This window comes from Hyla sarda, chromosome 3 (genome assembly GCF_029499605.1).
Source record: "Hyla sarda isolate aHylSar1 chromosome 3, aHylSar1.hap1, whole genome shotgun sequence".
Classification (NCBI taxonomy): domain Eukaryota; kingdom Metazoa; phylum Chordata; class Amphibia; order Anura; family Hylidae; genus Hyla; species Hyla sarda.
Window position 1 is genome coordinate 19,069,214 of NC_079191.1, and position 20,378 is coordinate 19,089,591.

The 20,378-nt window shown below is 45.0% G+C and overlaps 1 protein-coding gene across 1 annotated transcript in view; it reads right to left on the bottom strand.

Moving 5' to 3' along the window:
- PINX1 (PIN2 (TERF1) interacting telomerase inhibitor 1) overlaps positions 1-20,170 on the bottom strand; it is a 153,038-nt gene extending 132,868 nt beyond the window's left edge. The window contains exons 1-4 of the mRNA XM_056563837.1: positions 19,952-20,170; positions 14,716-14,825; positions 7,655-7,747; positions 2,788-2,866 (exon numbers count right to left, since the gene is read on the bottom strand). Of these exons, the coding sequence (XP_056419812.1) occupies positions 2,788-2,866; positions 7,655-7,747; positions 14,716-14,825; positions 19,952-19,970 (301 nt within the window). The 5' untranslated portion in view covers positions 19,971-20,170. The remainder of the gene's footprint in view (positions 1-2,787; positions 2,867-7,654; positions 7,748-14,715; positions 14,826-19,951) is intronic.
- Between the last annotated feature and the right edge of the window lie 208 nt (positions 20,171-20,378).

Here is a 20,378-nt window from a genome sequence, read left to right on the forward strand (position 1 = left end):
CCCAGGTCGGGATCTGAGGGTGGGGTTGTATCTTTTAAACATGAAAAGGATCCCCCAGAAGTTTTGGGACTTGGCCTGGCGCTGCTTTCAGGGGAAGCTATATGTGAGGGACAATTTGAAGTGTAGGAGATCTGATGACCGGGGGTGTCCCCGAGAAGAGTGCGGGGACATGCTGGAAAGCATGGACCATTTCCTGCTTCATTGTCCCTTTAATATAGGGGTCTACAACCGGGTGGGCGCTTCCATCGGCTGGAGTCAACTTGCCGGCCTTACCTATCCGGAATGGGCTTATGGGGCATTCAGGACCCTGGGTGGCCGTGATCGGGGCACTTTATTCTTAGTCAGTTTAGTGGTTAGGTACTACACGTGGAATGCACGGTGTTTAGTGTCTACACAGCGGAAAGTCCTCTCCGAGGTGGAGGTCTGTAGGAACATCACCAGTGACCTTGGGAAGATCAGGTCTTTGGAGTATGGCAGTCTTGGTACCAGTAGGGCTTCTCTCCTATGGAGAGGGTTTTGTTTTGATGTGCCCTAGGTACTAGACCTTTTGGGTAGAGTACCCTGGTTTTGGTTAGGGACAGTGATGTAGGGACAGGGTTAAGGTGATAGTAGGGTCAGTTTATTTTTAGGGATAATGGTAGGGTGAGAGGTAGGGTGCAGTTAGGAAAAGAATGTAAATATTTTGTATGTATCAGGATTGCCATCCTTCTTCCTGGTGGTGGGCTAATGCATGTGCACCATAGCTTTTTGTTTTGTTTTCAGACGCTAAAGTTATGTAGGGCTTACAGGCACCGAACTTGGGCCTAAAGTGGGTTGTATTGTTTGTTTTTGTATATTATAAAGCTGGTTATGGTAAAGTTGGTAGGGAGGAGTTCTAGGTTGGGAGGGTGTTTTTGTGGGTGGTGGTGGTTGTTTGTTTTGGTGGACCTGGCATGGGTCAGTTATGGACTGGACATTGAGGACTATGGACTCTATGGACTCTGACCCATGTACAGGAGGGTGGGTGGTGCGGGTGAAGGGACAGTTTAGAGTAGGTTGTTTTCTGTATATTTATAGGTGTATATAGGTTATATGTATATAGTATGTATATAGTATATATAGTAAATATTATAATTTTGTTTGTTTTATACTTTGGTTTGTGTATTATATAGTGTTTATAGTAGTGATAGATGGCAGTCGAACCATTTTTTTTTTTTTTGTATCTGTTGTGGACTTTTTTGGGTTGTTTTATGTTTGCAATATATATAATATTTATAAAAAAAATTTAATTTTTTTTTTTTTTTTGTTAAAGCTAAATATGCAATTTTATTTTTGGTTTTTGCACATTAGGTATGCATGCATGTGAGTGTGTTTGGTTATGTTTGGTGTAGTATTAGTATTTTTAGGAAAAGCTGGGCTGGCCGTTTAGGCAGGATTTTTGTTCTTGAAAAGTATGGGTTTATGTTATTTCATTTTGTTGTTTTCCATTATGGCAAAGTTGTGCTGGTTCTGTGTTTGTTATGATTTATATTTTTCTAATAAAAGATTTACAGGATATAACTCAGGGTCAGTACAGGATAAGTAATGTAATGTATGTACACAGTGACCTCACCAGCAGAATAGTGAGTACAGCTCTGGGGTATAATACATGATATAACTCAGGATCAGTACAGGATAAGTAATGTCATGTATGTACACAGTGACCTCACCAGCAGAATAGTGAGTACAGCTCTGGAGTATAATACAGGATATAACTCAGGGTCAGTACAGGATAAGTAATGTAATGTTTGTATACAGTGACCCCACCAGCAGAATAGCGAGTACAGCTCTGGAGTATAATACATTATATAACTCAGGATCAGTACAGGATAAGTAATGTAATGTATGTACACAGTGACCCCACCAGCAGAATAGTGAGTACAGCTCTGGAGTATAATACAGGATATAACTCAGGATCAGTACAGGATAAGTAATGTATGTATATAGTGACCTCACCAGCAGAATAGTGAGTACAGCTCTGGAGTATAATACAGGATATAACTCAGGATCAGTACAGGATAAGTAATGTAATGTATGTACACAGTGACCTCACCAGCAGAATAGTGAGTACAGCTCTGGAGTATAATATAGGATATAACTCAGGGTCAGTACAGGATCAGTAATGTAATGTATGTATACAGTGACCCCACCAGCAGAATAGCGAGTACAGCTCTGGAGTATAATACATTATATAACTATGTATTAGTATTACAGATATACACACTAAGGTAACAGTGCGGCACCCAGTCTTTACATCTTATCTACAGTAAATGATCCTAACAAATTCCCCGTTCTGTAACCAGTTCTGGGTGGCGACATCAAAGCGGAAGATTTACATCATTAAACTCAATTAAAAAAAGCCTTTTCCCCATTTCTTGAAGTGTGAAAACCTCTTGGGGCAGCAGATTATCAGGAAAATATATGTCTTTAATAACACTGAAGAATCCTGGTGTGTGACAAGAGCGAACAGGCCCCGCGCTGCCTCACCCTGCAGGTTGTTACATCCTTATGTCATTAGATAATATGGGGGCCCACCGGCCGGCCAAATGCCGAAAAACATAAAACAAGGCTTCATTTGTATTTATTTATTACATCCATTGCTTTCAGCAGATGTCCTACAGTATTGTGATCTCCAAACTGTGGAACTCCTGAAGTTGCAGAACTACAACTCCCAGCATGCCCGGACAGCCATTGGCTGTCCGTGCATGCTTGGAGTTGTTGTTCTGCAACATATGGAGGACTGTAGCGCCACAAACTGCTAGAACTGACCTGCACTTCCGGCTCCATGGTGGCTGTTTAGCTCTTCTAGTAACTGGTTAAAGTCATCCTGATGGGCGATCCAGTTATCCTGGAATGATAAAGGGAAACAAGAATAAGATATTATAGAGATCTACACAGATTCCAGATTTAAAAGGTCATGTCCAGTATCCAAACCATATACACTGTATACAGAAAGTTACATTTTGTAACGTTAAGCCTTGTGCTAGGATAAAAAAATAAAATAAAAGTTATCCCCCATTATTACCCCCACCATGATCACTGTAGGGATGGTATTGGGCAAGTGATGGGTAGTACCTGGTTTCCTCCAGACATGATGCTGCCCCCACCATGATCACTGTAGGGATGGTATTGGGCAGGTGATGGGCAGTGCCTGGTGTCCTCCAGACATGATGCTGCCCCCACCATGATCACTGTAGGGATGGTATTGGGCAGGTGATGGGCAGTGCCTGGTTTCCCCCACACATGATGTCGCCCCCACCATGATTACTGTAGGGATGGTATTGGGCAGGTGATGGGCAGTGCCTGGTTTCCTCCAGACATGATGCTGTCCCCACCATGATCACTGTAGGGATGGTATTGGGCAGGTGATGGGCAGTGCCTGATTTCCCCAAGACATGATGCTGCCCCCACCATGATCACTGTAGAGATGGTATTGGGCAGGTGATGGGCAGTGCCTGGTTTCCTCCAGATATGATGCTGCCCCCACCATGATCACTGTAGGGATGTTATTGGGCAGGTGATGGGCAGTACCTGGTTTCCTCCAGACATGATGCTGCCCCCACCATGATCACTGTAGGGATGGTATTGGGCAGGTGATGGGCAGTGCCTGGTTTCCTCCAGACATGATTCTGCCCCCACCATGATCACTGTAGGGATGGTATTGGGCAGGTGATAAGCAGTGCCTGGTTTCCCCCAGACATGATGCTGCCCCCACCATGATCACTGTAGGGATGGTATTGGGCAGGTGATGGGCAGTGCCTGGTTTCCTCCAGATATGATGCTGCCCCCACCATGATCACTGTAGGGATGGTATTGGGCAGGTGATGGGCAGTGCCTGGTTTCCTCCAGACATGATGCTGCCCCCACCATGATCACTGTAGGGATGGTATTGGGCAGGTGATGGGCAGTGCCTGGTTTCCTCCAGATATGATGCTGCCCCCACCATGATCACTGTAGGGATGGTATTGGGAAGGTGATGGGCAGTGCCTGGTTTCCTCCAGACATGATGCTGCCCCCACCATGATCACTGTAGGGATGATATTGGGCAGGTGATGGGCAGTACCTGGTTTCCCCCAGACATGATGCTGCCCCCACCATGATCACTGTAGGGATGGTATTGGGCAGGTGATGGGCAGTACCTGGTTTCCTCCAGACATGATGCTGCCCCCACCATGATCACTGTAGGGATGGTATTGGACAGGTGATGGGCAGTGCCTGGTTTCCTCCAGACATGATGCTGCCCCCACCATGATCACTGTAGGGATGGTATTGGGCAGGTGATGGGCAGTGCCTGGTTTCCTCCAGACATGATGCTGCCCCCACCATGATCACTGTAGGGATGGTATTGGGAAGGTGATGGGCAGTACCTGGTTTCCCCCAGACATGATGCTGCCCCCACCATGATCACTGTAGGGATGGTATTGGGCAGGTGATGGGCAGTGCCTGGTTTCCCCCAGACATTATGCTGTCCCCACCATGATCACTGTAGGGATGGTATTGGGAAGGTGATGGGCAGTGCCTGGTTTCCCCCAGACATGATGCTGCCACCACCATGATCCCCACCAGTCCCCTTTCAAACCAAGCCCCTTCTCCTCTGGTTACTTAGTTGTTTCTTTTTCCATGTAAGAATTATGGAGGTCACTGAGGGCTTGGAAACTTTCAGGGAAGCTCCCTTATCCAGATCTGTGACTCAACACAATCCTGTCTCTGAGCTCTACAGGCAGTTCTTTCCCCCTCATGTCTTGGTGTTTGCTCTGATATACATGGTAAGCTGTGAGACCTTATATAGACAGGGCTGTGTCTTATCCAAATCAGATGACTTTACCACAGGGGACTCCAATCAAGGTGGAGAAACATCTTATAGAAATGGGAGGAGCCAGAGCTAAATATCAAGTGTCCATCCCAAGTTGTATTTTCATCTTTTTAAGAATTTGCTGAAATTTCTAACATTCTGTTATCACTTCATAATTACAGGATACTAGGGGGCAAAATTATGGGGAAACCTAGATATTTTTTATTTTATCACAAGTAGCAACAGAACAAAATGTGAAAAAAAAAGTTTAAAAAAAAGGGTCTGAAAACATTTCTGAATGCTTTGTATATGGCTTATATGGAAGGGATTTTTGTTTTGTTTCTATAGTTCCACTATGAAACTTGAAGATGTGTTTCTTCAATTGCCCTCTGTGTTGCCGCACATTATGTCTGTCAGTGTAACACTGACAGGCTGTCTATTAGACCCTGCCTCTGTAGGTATACAAAGATGGGAGATCTAGAGGCCCTCTTTACATCCCCAGCCAATGAGATGATAGTGAAAGCCTCTTCCCTTTGTAAACAACTTAAGGGCCACGGTTGATATTTCCCGCAGCATCGAATGGATTCAAAAATAAAGAAAAATCCAGGATCGTTAGACAGCTGAGCACAGCTCATGTGCAGACCTATGGGTCTCCATGGTAACAGACTACAAACTTATAGTGTAGCCTGATACTGCAGTCATACACTCAGTATGTTACATACCGTATTTTTCGCCCTATAGGACGCACCGGCGTATAAGACGCACCCAATTTATAGGTGCAAAATCTAAAAAAAATTAAGATTTTGAACCCAATAGTGGTCTTCAACCTGCGGACCTCCAGATGTTGCAAAACTACAACTCCCAGCATGCCCGGACAGCCGTTGGCTGTTCGGGCATGCTGGGAGTTGTAGTTTTGCAACATCTGGAGGTCCGCAGATTGAAGACCACTGCATAGGAGGTAATACTCACGTGTCCCCGCCGCTCCGGACCCGTCACCGCTGCCCTGGATGTCGCTCCATCGCTGTCGCCGTGTCCCCGTCGCTCCGGAACGTCTCTGCTGCCGGCCGGGTATCCTCGCTCTCCGTCGCCGCCATCACGTCGTTACGCACGCCGACGCACGTACACGACGACGAGGAAGTAGAGCGCCGGCCATACAGGGGATCCCTGAACGGAGAAGACACCGAGGAGGCAGGTAAGGTCCCTCCCGGTGTCCTGTAAGCACTAACCCGGCTATTCAGTCGGGCTGTTCGGGACGCCGCGGTGAAATCGCTGAACAGCCGGGTTAGTGTCACTTTCCCTTCAGACGCGGCGGTCAGCTTTGATTGCGGCGTCTGAAGGGTTAATACAGGGCATCACCGCGATCGGTGATGTCCTGTATTAGCCGCGGGTCCCGGCCGTTGATGGCCGCAGGGACCGCCGCGATAGGGGGTGTAGTCGCTGTATAAGACGCACCGACTTTTCCCCCCAAGTTTTGGGTAAGAAAAAGTGCGTCTTATACGGCGAAAAATACAGTAAAAAATACGAGTTATTTGTAGTCTGTTACCATGGAGATACATAGGTCTGTATAGCAGCTTATGAGACAAGCAATAAGACACTTTCCCTGAAAATTTTGGAAAAGTTGCGTTGTTTTTCAACTGGAATTTTGCTTGCAACATAACCAGAAAGTAACTAAATTGGTTTTTCAGTTTAAAATGAAATAAACTTGGCTACAGTTTTCAGTATAAAAAAAATAATAATAATAATAATTATCTATCTATATATCTAATATATATATAGTTAGTCATGGTCGTAAATGTTGGCACCCCTGAAAGTTTTCAAGAAAATTACGTATTTCTCACAGAAAAGGATTGCAGTAACACATGTTTTGCTATACACATGTTTATTATGCCAGAAAGTTAAAACAGATTTGTACATTACTTCTATTTAAAAATCTTAATCCTTCCAGTACTTATCAGCTGCTGTATGCTCCAGAGGAAGTTGTGTAGTTCTTTCCAGTCTGACCACAGAACTGTCCGGACCAGGATAAGTTTGCTATGGGGATTTCCTCCTGCTCTGGACAGTTCCTGACAGAGGTGTCAGCAGAGAGCACTGTGGTCAGACTGGAAAGAACAACACAACTTCCTCTGGAGCATACAGCAGCTGATAAGTACTGGAAGGATTACGTTTTTTAAATAGAAGTAATTTACAAAACTGTTTAACTTTCTGGCACCAGTTGATGAAAAAAAAAAAATAAATAGTTTTCCACTGGAGAACCCCTTTAATAAAGATTGGGATTCTTAAATCCGGACCCTTTTCTTTTGGTTAGACTGGAGAGGGGTAACACAGACCCGTCCTATATTACACGGACAGCCAATTGATGTGAACGTACACATCGCAAAGACTTACCGTACTTCCCCTGTGGAAGCGCTGCATGTTGCTGCTGTAATTAAGTCGCACTCATCAGGGGGAGCGTTTCTCCGCACATCCTCCGCCTTTCTCCCGCCCGCCCGCGACGTACATCCACCATCCGTCCGCTAGCTGTTGCAGGATTACAACCCCCAGCATGTACTCACTATAAGGGCATGCTGTGGGAGTCGTAGTCTTGCAACAGGTGGCGAGAGGATGGTAGATGTTCGGTGTGGGCGGGTCAATAGATATGCGGACGGGTGGGAGTAAGGCTGTGGCGCACTCTTCGTGCTGCGCTCCTCAGCAGCGGCAAGACGTGCAGAGAAACGGTAGCGGGGATGGAGCGAGAGGGATCGGTCTGTAAAGCAGAAAACCGTGTCCCTGCGCGAGGGTCACATTCCGCTACAGGGGCACAGTTTGCCTCATTACACCGCCATCCATATGGGCCTAAGTCAGTACCTCGTGGTTGTTGGCCGCTCCGAGCCCCAGCGTGTTGTTCTTCATTTGGACTTTGATGTGTTCCGTGGATCCCTGTTCCTGAGCACCGAGTCCCTGCAGGACAAGAACATGACAAATGTTAATACGGCCTTCAGACCCCTTTAAAGGGGTACTCCGGTGAAAACCTTTTATCGTTTAAATAAACTGGTGGCAGAAAGTATAACATATTTGTAAATTACTTCTATTAAAAAATCTTAATCCTTCCTGTACTTATTAGCTGCTGAATACTACAGAGGAAATTCTTTTCTTTTTAGAATGCTCTCTGATGACATCACAAGCACAGTTCTCTCTATTGACGTTATTATAATAATAATAATAATAACACTTTATTTATTGTTGTCCTTAGTGGGATTTGAACCCAAGTCCCCAGCACTGCAAGGCAGCAGTGCTAACCACAGAGCCACCATGCTGCCCTTAGCATACATCTGCTATGCATGGTTGCTAAAATGGACAGAGATGTCAGCAGAGAGCACTGTGCTCGTGATGTCATCAGTGTTCCAAAAAGAAAGTAATTTCCTCTGTAGCATTCAGCAGCTAATAAGTACTGGAAGGATTAAGATTTTTTAATAGAAGTAATTTACAAATATGTTTAACTTTCTGCCACCAGTTGATTTAAAATTAAAAAAAGTTTTCACTGGAGTACCCCTTTAACCCCTTAAGGACCAGGCCATTTTACACCTCAGGACCAGAGCGTTTTTTGCACATCTGACCACTGTCACTTTAAACATTAATAACTCTGGAATGCTTTTAGTTATCATTCTGATTCCGAGATTGTTTTTTCGTGACATATTCTACTTTAACATAGCGGTAAAATTTTATGGTAACTTGCATCCTTTCTTGGTGAAAAATCCCCAAATTTGATGAAAAATTTGAAAAATTTGCATTTTTCAAACTTTGAAGCTCTCTGCTTGTAAGGAAAATGGATATTCCAAATAAAAAAAATTTTGATTCACATATACAATATGTCTACTTTATGTTTGCATCATAAAATTGATGAGTTTTTACTTTTGGAAGACACCAGAGGGGTTCAAAGTTCAGCAGCAATTTTCCAATTTTTCACAAAATTTTCAAACTCACTATTTTTCAGGGACCAGTTCAGGTTTGAAGTGGATTTTAAGGGTCTTCATATTAGAAATACCCCATAAATGACCCCATTATAAAATCTGCACCCCCCAAAGTATTCAAAATGGCATTCAGTCAGCGTTTTAACCCTTTAGGTGTTTCACAGGAATAGCAACAAAGTGAAGGAGAAAATTCACAATCTTCATTTTTTACACTCGCATGTTCTTGTAGACCCAATGTTTTTATTTTTACAAGGGGTAAAAGGAGAAAATGTATACTTATATTTGTAGCCCAATTTCTCTCGAGTAAGCACATACCTCATATGTCTATGTAAATTATTCGGCGGGCGCAGTAGAGGGCTCAGAAGCGAAGGAGCGACAAGGGGATTTTGGAGAGTACGTTTTTCTGAAATGGTTTTTGGGGGGCATGTTGCATTTAGGAAGCCCCTATGGTGCCAGAACAGCAAAAAAAAAACACATGGCATACCATTTTGGAAACTAGACCTCTTGAGGAACGTAACAAGGAATTAAGTGAGCCTTAATACCCCAAAGGTGTTTCACGACTTTTGCATATGTAAAAAAAAAATATTTTTTTTTCACTAAAATGTGTGTTTCCCCCCAAATTTCACATTTTTGCAAGGGTTAATAGCAGAAAAGACCCCCCAAAATTTGTAACCCCATCTCTTCTGAGTATGGAGGTACCCCATAAGTTGACCTGAAGTGCACTACGGGTGAACTACAATGCTCAGAAGAGAAGGAGTCATATTTGGCTTTTTGAGAGCAAATTTTGCTCGGGGGGCATGTCGCATTTAGGAAGCCCCTATGGTGCCAGAACAGCAAAAAAAAACACATGGCATACCATTTTGGAAACTAGACCCCTTGAGGAACGTAACAAGGAATAAAGCGAGCCTTAATACCCCACAGGGGTTTCACGACTTTTGCATATGTAAAAAAAAATTATAATAATTTCACTAAAATGTGTGTTTCCCCCCAAATTTCACATTTTTGTAAGGGTTAATAGCAGAAAAGACCCCCCAAAATTTGTAACCCCATCTCTTCTGAGTATGGAAATACCCCATGTGTGGACGTCAAGTGCTCTGCTGGCGCACTACAATGCTCAGAAGAGAAGGAGCGCCATTGAGCTTTTGGCAAAAAAATGTTTTGTAATGGAAGTCAGGGGCCATGTGCGTTTACAAAGCCCCCCGTGGTGCCAGAACAGTGGAACCCCCCACATGTGACCCTATTTTGGAAACTACACCCCTCACAGAAATTAATAAGGGGTGCAGTGAGTATTTACACCCCACTGGCGTTTGACAGATCTTTGGAACAGTGGGCTGTGCAAATGAAAAATAAAATTTTTCATTTTCACAGACCACTGTTCCAAAAATCTGTCAGACACCTGTGGGGCGTAAATGCTCACTGTACCCCTTATTACATTCCGTGAGGGGTGTAGTTTGCAAAATGGGGTCACATGTGGGTATTTTTTTTGGGGGGGGTTATGTCAGAACCGCTGTAAAATCAGCCACCCCTGTGCAAATCACCAATTTAGACCTCAAATGTACATGGTGCACTCTCACTCCTGAGCCTTGTTATGTGCCCACAGAGCATTTTACACCCACATATGGGGTATTTCTGTATTCAGGAGAAATTGCGTTACAAATTTTGGGGGTCTTTTTTTCCTTTTAACGCTTGTGAAAATAAAAAGTAAAGGGCAACACCGGCATGTTAGTGTAATTTTTTTTTTTTTTTTACACTAACAAGCTGGTGTAGCCCCAACTTTTCCTTTTCCTAAGGGGTAAAAGGAGAAAAAGCCCCCCAAAATTAGTAGTGCAATTTCTCCCGAGTACGGAGATACCCCATATGTGGCCCTAAACTGTTGCCTTGAAATACGACAGGGCTCCGAAGTGAGAGAGCGCGATGCGCATTTGAGGACTAAATTAGGGATTGCACAGGGGTGGACATAGGGGTATTCTATGCCACTGATTCCCAAACAGGGTGCCTCCAGCTGTTGCTAAATTCCCAGCATGCCTGGACAGTCAGTGGCTGTCCGGAAATGCTGGGAGTTGTTGTTTTGCAACAGCTGGAGGCTCCGTTTTGGAAACACTGCCATACAATACGTTTTTCATTTTTATTGGGGGGACAGTGTAAGGGGTGTATATGTAGTTTTTTACCCTTTATTATTTGTTAGTGTAGTGTAGTGTAGTGTTTTTAGGATACATTCACACTGGCGGGTTACGGTAAGTTTCTCGCTAGAAGTTTGAGCTACGGCGAAAAATTTGCCGCAGCCCAAACTTGAAGCAGGAAACTTACTGTAAGCCTGCCCGTGTGAATGTACACTGTACGTTCACATGGGGGGGCAAACCTCCAGCTGTTTCAAAACTACAACTCCCAGCATGTACTGACAGACCGTGCATGCTGGGAGTTGTACTTTTGCAACAGCTGGAGGCACACTGGTTGGAAAACCTTCAGTTAGGTTCTGTTACCTAACTCAGTATTTTCTAACCAGTGTGCCTCCAGCTGTTGCAAAACTACAACTCCCAGCATGTACTGATCGCCGAAGGGCATGCTGGGAGATGTAGTCATGCAATAGCTGGAGGTACGCAACTACAACTCCCAGCATGCCGAGACAGCTGATTGCTGTTTGGACATGCTGGGATTTGCAGTTTTGCATCTGGAGGGCTACAGTTTTAGAGACCACTGCAAAGTGATCTCCAAACTGTGGTCCTCCAGCTGTTGCAAAACTACAATTCCCAGCATGCCCTGACAGCAAACAGTTGTTTGAGCATGCTAGGAGTTGTAGTTTTGCAAGATCTGGAGGGCTACAGTTTAGGGACCACTATATAGTGGTCTCAAACTGTAGCCCTCCAGCTGTTGCAAAACTACATATTCCAGCATGCCCAAACAGCTGTCTGGGCATGCTGGGAGTTATAGTTTTGCAACATCTGGAGGGCTACAGTTAGAGACCACTGTATAATGGTCTCAAACTGTACCCTCCAAATGTTGCTAGGCAACTCACCGGCTTCCGTCGGATCCAGCCGCACGTCATCGCCGCCCGCCGATCTCCGTCGCCTGCAGCCTCCGACGCCCGCCCGGATCGGTAAGTGGATCTTCGGCGCCGGTCCCCGTCATTTCCCCGTCCTGCCCCGCCTATTGTGGGAGGGCAGAACGGGGAAAACGAAAGTAAACCCCCCGCCCCCGATCTGCTGTTGGTGGTCGCGTCTAGACCACCAATAGCAGGGATAGGAGGGGTGGCACCTCACTCCTATCGCTTCAGGGGGATCGTGGGTGTCTTAGACACCCGCGATCCCCCTTCTATTCCGGGTCACCGGGTCACTATAGACCCGTAATGACCCGGAATCGCGCAAATCGCAAGTGTGAATTCACTTGCGATTTGCCGCGATCGCCGACATGGCGGGGTCTGATGACCCCCCTGGGCATTTGCACGGGATGCCTGCTGAATGATTTCAGCAGCCATCCCGCTCCGATCCCCGCCCGGCGCACGGCAGGGACTAAAACTGCCCATGACGTAAATGTACGTCCCTGGTCCTTAAGACCCAGGGTGTCGGGACGTACCGTTACGTCATGGGTCCTGTAGGGGTTAAGTAGTGAATGAGAGGATTTTAGTAGGTTACTAGGCCGGGTTCACATTGACAGGATACCCTTTATGCAGCTTGCGCACCTTTCTCGAATATATAGCATGTAATGTTTTCTGTCTGGTATCACAATTAGAGATGAGCGAACTTACAGTAAATTCAATTCGTCACGAACTTCTCGGCTCGGCAGTTGATGACTTATCCTGCATAAATTAGTTCAGCTTTCCGGTGCTTCCGTGGGCTGGAAAAGGAGGATACAGTCCTAGGTGACTCTTTCCTAGGACTGTATCCACCTTTTCCAGCCCACCGGAGCACCTGAAAGCTGAACTAATTTATGCAGAATAAGTCATCAACTGCCGAGCCGAGAAGTTCATGACGAATCGAATTTACTGTAAGTTCGCTCAGCTCTATTCACGACTGTCGGCCTGCCTGTAATAGGGATCACCACGTAAGGTTAAAAATCCCATTAACCTCTTAAGGACCAAGCGTTTTTCTGTTTTTGCACTTTCGTTTTTTTCTTCCTTACCTTTTAAAAATCATAACCCTTTCAATTTTACATCTAAAATTTTTACACCTTAATTTTTGCGCCACCAATTCTACTTTGCAATAACATCAGTCATTTTACCCAAAGATCTACAGCGAAACGGGGGAAGAAAAAAAAAAATCATTGTGCGACAAAATTGAAGAAGAAACACCATTTTGTAAATATTGGGGGGGGGGGGGGGGCTTCCGATTCTACGCAGTACATTTTTCGGTAAAAATGATACCTTATTATTCTGTAGGTCCATACGGTTAAAATGATCCCCTACTTATATAGGATTTTGTCGTACTTTTGGAAAAATCATAACTACATGCACGAAAATTTATACGTTTAAAATTGTCCTCTTCTGACCTCTATAACTTTTATTTTGCCGTGTACGGGGCGGTATGAGGGCTCATTTTTTGCGCCGTGATCTGAAGTTTTAATCGGTACCATTTTTGTTTTGATCGGACTTTTTGATTGCTTTTTATTCCTTTTTTTATGGTATGAAAAGTGACCAAAAATATGCTATTTTGGAATTTTTTTTTGCGCGTACGCCATTGACTGTGCGATTTAATTTACGATATAATTTTTATAGTTCGGACATTTACGCACGTGGCGATCGCACGTGGCGATACCGGGCATGCTGGGAGTTGTAGTTTTGCGACATCTGGAGGTCCGCAGGTTGGAGACCACTGGCGAACAGAATAGAGTTTCAGCGCCGGTGGCCCGCAACTAAGAGGAGGAGGGCAGTGCTTGCGGGTGACATATGTGAGTAGTACCCCGCTGGGCTGATAATTAATTGGGGGGGGAGCAGAACAGCGCTGGCGGGTAACATGATTTGGGGGAGGGAGCAGAACAGCGCTGGTGGGTAACATCATTTTCGGTGTGGGGGGGGGGGGGGAGTGAAAGAAATACTGTTCTATACCGTGGAACCGCCATAAGTTACAAAAATACCGTGATACACATATTTGGTCATACCGCCCAGCTCTAGTTTTAATTGTGTGTTTTTGGTTCTCATCTTTATATTTTGGCAATAAAAGTTATGTTTTATTAGAACACACACGTATATAGAGGTTTTTGTTAACCCCTATGGGTTAAATTGTTGCTCATAGTGGTCTGATCAGCCCACCTATGAACAAATTTGATGTTGGAAGAAGAGTAAACATTTGAGCGGCTGTGACAAGAGCCAAATTTTGACATGTATATGACCGGGGCAGAGCGGCTGGTCACATGGGCGATCTGACTGGTCTGTGGTTACATAGTCCCATATGCTGTAAGCCAGTGTATCCCAACCAGGGTGCCTCCAGCTGTTACAAAACTACAACTCCCAGCATGCCCGGACAGCCAACGGCTGTCCGGGCATGCTGGGAGTTGTAGTTTTGCAACATCTGGAGGTCCACAGTTTGGAGACTGCTGCTGAGCATGCTGGGAGTTGTAGTTTTGCAACAGCTGGATGTCCAAAGTTTGGAGACTGCTGCTGCGCATGCTGGGAGTTGTAGTTTTGCCACAGCTGGAGGCACCTTGGTTGGGAATCACTGCGATGTCTTGTGTGATCCGACACTGGTCTCTCATAGACAGCAGGAAGTTTTTCATACAGTTTCCTTTACAGCAGTTCGGACCAGTAGGATCGGACCAGTTTGGCTAGCCTTCAAACCCACACACATCAATGAGCCCTGGGCCCCTTTGTCCCAGTGAGCCTCCAGCTGTTGCAAAACTACAACTCCAGCCAACGGCTGTCTGGGCATGCTGGGAAATGTAGTTTTGCAACAGCTAAAGGCTCGATTGTTGGGAAGAATGTCCGCAACACAACCACAGTTCGCACTCAGGAGACGTCTAAAGTCGCACCTTGCCTTTTGACCAGCCCATCTTCTCCATCATCTTCTGTCCAAACTTGTTTTCATCTTTACTCCACGTGCTGTTCCTCGGATCCACTGACCACTTCTGCTTCCTACGAGCTGCAGGAAGGAGCAACCAATCCAAGTGTTAGATCATACAGCCAATGACGGGTGCCGAAAATAATGTATGACTATGATAACCCGGTCAAATTAGTGCAGTGTTTTCCAACCGGTCTGCCTCCAGCTGTTGCAAAACTACAACTTCCAGCATGCCCGGACAGCCAAAGGCTGTCCGGGCATGCTGGGAGTTGTAGTTTTGCAACAGCTGGGGGCACCCTGGTTGGGAAACACTAAATTAAAATTGATACAATTGAGAATTGATATTGTATCCAGTCTAGACAATGCTCTGTGAGCTAAACATCCTGGACTCCAGACTGATACATTGTACATAGCTCGTCCTGCTCTCAGCTGAGAAGTGATACAAATGTATCCAGTCTAGACAATGCTCTGTGAGCTAAACATCCTGGACTCCTGACTGATACATTGTACATAGCTAGTCCTGCTCTCAGCTGAGAAGTGATACAATTGTATCCAGTCTAGACAATGCTCTGTGAGCTAAACATCCCGGACCCCAGACTGATACATTGTACATAGCTAGTCCTGCTCTCAGCTGAGAAGTGATACAATTGTATCCAGTCTAGACAATGCTCTGTGAGCTAAACATCCCGGACTCCAGACTGATACATTGTACATAACTAGTCCTGCCCTCAGCTGAGAAGTGATCCAATTGTATCCAGTCTAGACAATGCTCTGTGAGCTAAACATCCTGGACTCCAGACTGATACATTGTACACAGCTAGTCCTGCTCTCAGCTGAGAAGTGATACAATTGTATCCAGTCCAGACAATGCTCTGTGAGCTAAACATCCTGGACTCCAGACTGATACATTGTACACAGCTAGTCCTGCTCTCAGCTGAGAAGTATATACAATTGTATCCAGTCTAGACAATGCTCTGTGAGCTAAACATCCTGGACTCCAGACTGATACATTGTACATAGCTCGTCCTGCTCTCAGCTCAGAAGTGATACAATTGTATCCAGTCTAGACAATGCTCTGTGAGCTAAACATGCTGGACTCCAGACTTATACATTGTACATAGCTCGTCCTGCTCTCAGCTGAGAAGTGATACAGTTGTATCCAGTCTAGACAATGCTCTGTGAGCTAAACATCCTGGACTCCAGACTGATACATTGTACATAGCTAGTCCTGCTCTCAGCTCAGAAGTGATACAAATGTATCCAGTCTAGACAATGCTCTGTGAGCTAAACATCCTGGACTCCAGACCGATACATTGTACATAGCTAGTCCTGCTCTCAGCTGAGAAGTGATACAATTGTATCCAGTCTAGACAATGCTCTGTGAGCTAAACATCCCGGACTCCAGACTGATACATTGTACATAGCTAGTCCTGCTCTCAGCTGAGAAGTGATACAGTTGTATCCAGTCTAGACAATGCTCTGTGAGCTAAATATCCTGGACTCCAGACTGATACATTGTACATAGCTAGTGCTGCTCTCAGCTGAGAAGTGATACAGTTGTATCCAGTCTAGACAATGCTCTGTGAGCTAAACATCCTGGACTCCAGACTGATACATCGTACATAGTAAGTCCTGCTCTCAGCTGAGAAGTGATACAATTGTATCCAGTCTAGACAATGCTCTGTGAGCTAAACATCCCAGACTCCAGACTGATACATTGTATATAGCTAGTCCTGCTCTCAGCTGAGAAGTGGAGACAATTGCATCCAGTCTAGACAATGCTCTGTGAGCTGAACATCCTGGACTCCAGACTGATACATTGTACATAGCTAGTCCTGCTCTCAGCTGAGAAGTGATACAATTGTATCCAGTCTAGACAATGCTCTGTGAGCTAAACATCCCGGACTCCAGACTGATACATTGTACATAGCTCGTCCTGCTCTCAGCTGAGAAGTGATACAATTGTATCCAGTCTAGACAATGCTCTGTGAGCTAAACATCCCGGACTCCAGACTGATACATTGTACATGGCTAGTCCTGCTCTCAGCTGAGAAGTGATACAATTGTATCCAGTCTAGACAATGCTCTGTGAGCTAAATAGCCTGGACTCCAGACTGATACATTGTACATAGTTAGTCCTGTCCTCAGCTGAGAAGTGATACAATTGTATCCAGTCTAGACAATGCTCTGTGAGCTAAGCATCCTGGACTCCAGACTGATACATTGTACATAGCTAGTCCTGCTCTCAGCTGAGAAGTGATACAATTGTATCCAGTCTAGACAATGCTCTGTGAGCTAAACATCCTGGACTCCAGACTGATACATTGTACTTAGCTAGTCCTGCTCTCAGCTGAGAAGTGATACAATTGTATCCAGTCTAGACAATGCTCTGTGAGCTAAACATCCTGGACTCCAGACTGATACATTGTACATAGCTAGTCCTGCTCTCAGCTGAGAAGTGATACAATTGTATCCAGTCTAGACAATGCTCTGTGAGCTAAACATCCCGGACTCCAGACTGATACATTGTACATAGCTAGTCCTGCTCTCAGCTGAGAAGTGATACAATTGTATCCAGTCTAGACAATGCTCTGTGAGCTAAACATCCCAGACTCCAGACTGATACATTGTACATAGCTCGTCCTGCTCTCAGCTGAGAAGTGATACAGTTGTATACAGTCTAGACAATGCTCTGTGAGCTAAACATCCTGGACTCCAGACTGATACATTGTACATAGCTAGTCCTGCTCTCAGCTGAGAAGTGATACAATTGTATCCAGTCTAGACAATGCTCTGTGAGCTAAACATCCTGGACTCCAGACTGATACATTGTACATAGCTAGTCCTGCTCTCAGCTGAGAAGTGATACAGTTGTATACAGTCTAGACAATGCTCTGTGAGCTGAACATCCTGGACTCCAGACTGATACATTGTACATAGCTAGTCCTGCTCTCAGCTGAGAAGTGATACAATTGTATCCAGTCTAGACAATGCTCTGTGAGCTAAACATCCTGGACTCCAGACTGATACATTGTACATAGCTAGTCCTGCTCTCAGCTGAGAAGTGATACAATTGTATCCAGTCTAGACAATGCTCTGTGAGCTAAACATCCCGGACTCCAGACTGATACATTGTACATAGCTCGTCCTGCTCTCAGCTGAGAAGTGATACAATTGTATCCAGTCTAGACAATGCTCTGTGAGCTAAACATCCCGGACTCCAGACTGATACATTGTACATGGCTAGTCCTGCTCTCAGCTGAGAAGTGATACAATTGTATCCAGTCTAGACAATGCTCTGTGAGCTAAACATCCTGGACTCCAGACTGATACATTGTACATAACTAGTCCTGCTCTCAGCTGAGAAGTGATACAATTGTATCCAGTCTAGACAATGCTCTGTGAGCTAAACATCCCGGACTCCAGACTGATACATTGTACATAGCTTGTCCTGCTCTCAGCTGAGAAGTGATACAATTGTATCCAGTCTAGACAATGCTCTGTGAGCTAAATAGCCTGGACTCCAGACTGATACATTGTACATAGTTAGTCCTGTCCTCAGCTGAGAAGTGATACAATTGTATCCAGTCTAGACAATGCTCTGTGAGCTAAGCATCCTGGACTCCAGACTGATACATTGTACATAGCTAGTCCTGCTCTCAGCTGAGAAGTGATACAATTGTATCCAGTCTAGACAATGCTCTGTGAGCTAAACATCCTGGACTCCAGACTGATACATTGTACTTAGCTAGTCCTGCTCTCAGCTGAGAAGTGATACAATTGTATCCAGTCTAGACAATGCTCTGTGAGCTAAACATCCTGGACTCCAGACTGATACATTGTACATAGCTAGTCCTGCTCTCAGCTGAGAAGTGATACAATTGTATCCAGTCTAGACAATGCTCTGTGAGCTAAACATCCCGGACTCCAGACTGATACATTGTACATAGCTAGTCCTGCTCTCAGCTGAGAAGTGATACAATTGTATCCAGTCTAGACAATGCTCTGTGAGCTAAACATCCCAGACTCCAGACTGATACATTGTACATAGCTCGTCCTGCTCTCAGCTGAGAAGTGATACAGTTGTATACAGTCTAGACAATGCTCTGTGAGCTGAACATCCTGGACTCCAGACTGATACATTGTACATAGCTAGTCCTGCTCTCAGCTGAGAAGTGATACAATTGTATCCAGTCTAGACAATGCTCTGTGAGCTAAACATCCTGGACTCCAGACTGATACATTGTACATAGCTAGTCCTGCTCTCAGCTGAGAAGTGATACAATTGTATCCAGTCTAGACAATGCTCTGTGAGCTAAACATCCCGGACTCCAGACTGATACATTGTACATAGCTCGTCCTGCTCTCAGCTGAGAAGTGATACAATTGTATCCAGTCTAGACAATGCTCTGTGAGCTAAACATCCCGGACTCCAGACTGATACATTGTACATAACTAGTCCTGCTCTCAGCTGAGAAGTGATACAATTGTATCCAGTCTAGACAATGCTCTGTGAGCTAAACATCCCGGACTCCAGACTGATACATTGTACATAGCTTGTCCTGCTCTCAGCTGAGAAGTGATACAATTGTATCCAGTCTAGACAATGCTCTGTGAGCTAAACATCCTGGACTCCAGACTGATACATTGTACATAACTAGTCCTGCTCTCAGCTGAGAAGTGATACAATTGTATCCAGTCTAGACAATGCTCTGTGAGCTAAACATCCCGGACTCCAGACTGATACATTGTACATAGCTCGTCCTGTTCTCAGCTGAGAAGTATATACAATTGTATCCAGTCTAGACAATGCTCTATGAGCTAAACATCCCGGACTCCAGACTGATACATTGTACATAGCTAGTCCTGCTCTCAGCTGAGAAGTGATACAATTGTATCCAGTCTAGACAATGCTCTGTGAGCTAAATATCCTGGACTCCAGACCGATACATTGTACATAGCTAGTCCTGCTCTCAGCTGAGAAGTGATACAATTGTATCCAGTCTAGACAATGCTCTGTGAGCTAAACATCCCGGACTCCAGACTGATATTGTACATAGCCAAATTCATAGTTTTGCAGTTTGCTAAAATGTATCAGTCTACACCAGATACAATTGTATCACTTCTCAGATAAGAGCAGCACTTGCTATGCACATCATGACCGCAGGGTGGCGACAACACACTCTTCCCCAGTAAAGGAGACTTACGTTCGGCCAGCATCGCCATGATCCGGTATCGTGATGTTCAACAACTAGGGAGCCCGGTGCTCGTGACAGCCAATGTGGAGACCAGAACAGTCGCAGTAAAGTGACGTCACAAGACCAATACATAACAGGTTATTCATCTTTAACACAAATCCTGTCCGCGATATCGGAGCCATTTTGTTGTAGTCCGCACTCGGCCCATAGCTTAGTAAAACGGAGGCTAGGGGGAGGGGCCGAAACGTCACTTTTTACGCCACCGCAACCTCTAGTGAGCACGTGTTCTCCTTCTTTGCTTTCTAATAGAGCCGATTGGATTCTGCGTCTGCCTGTCACCCTAGACGACCAATCACAGCTCTGCTTTCGTTATGCAGTTTCTAGTGGAAAATGAAAGTTGAGTTCTGATTGGCTACTTAGATTGGCTGCCCTGAAG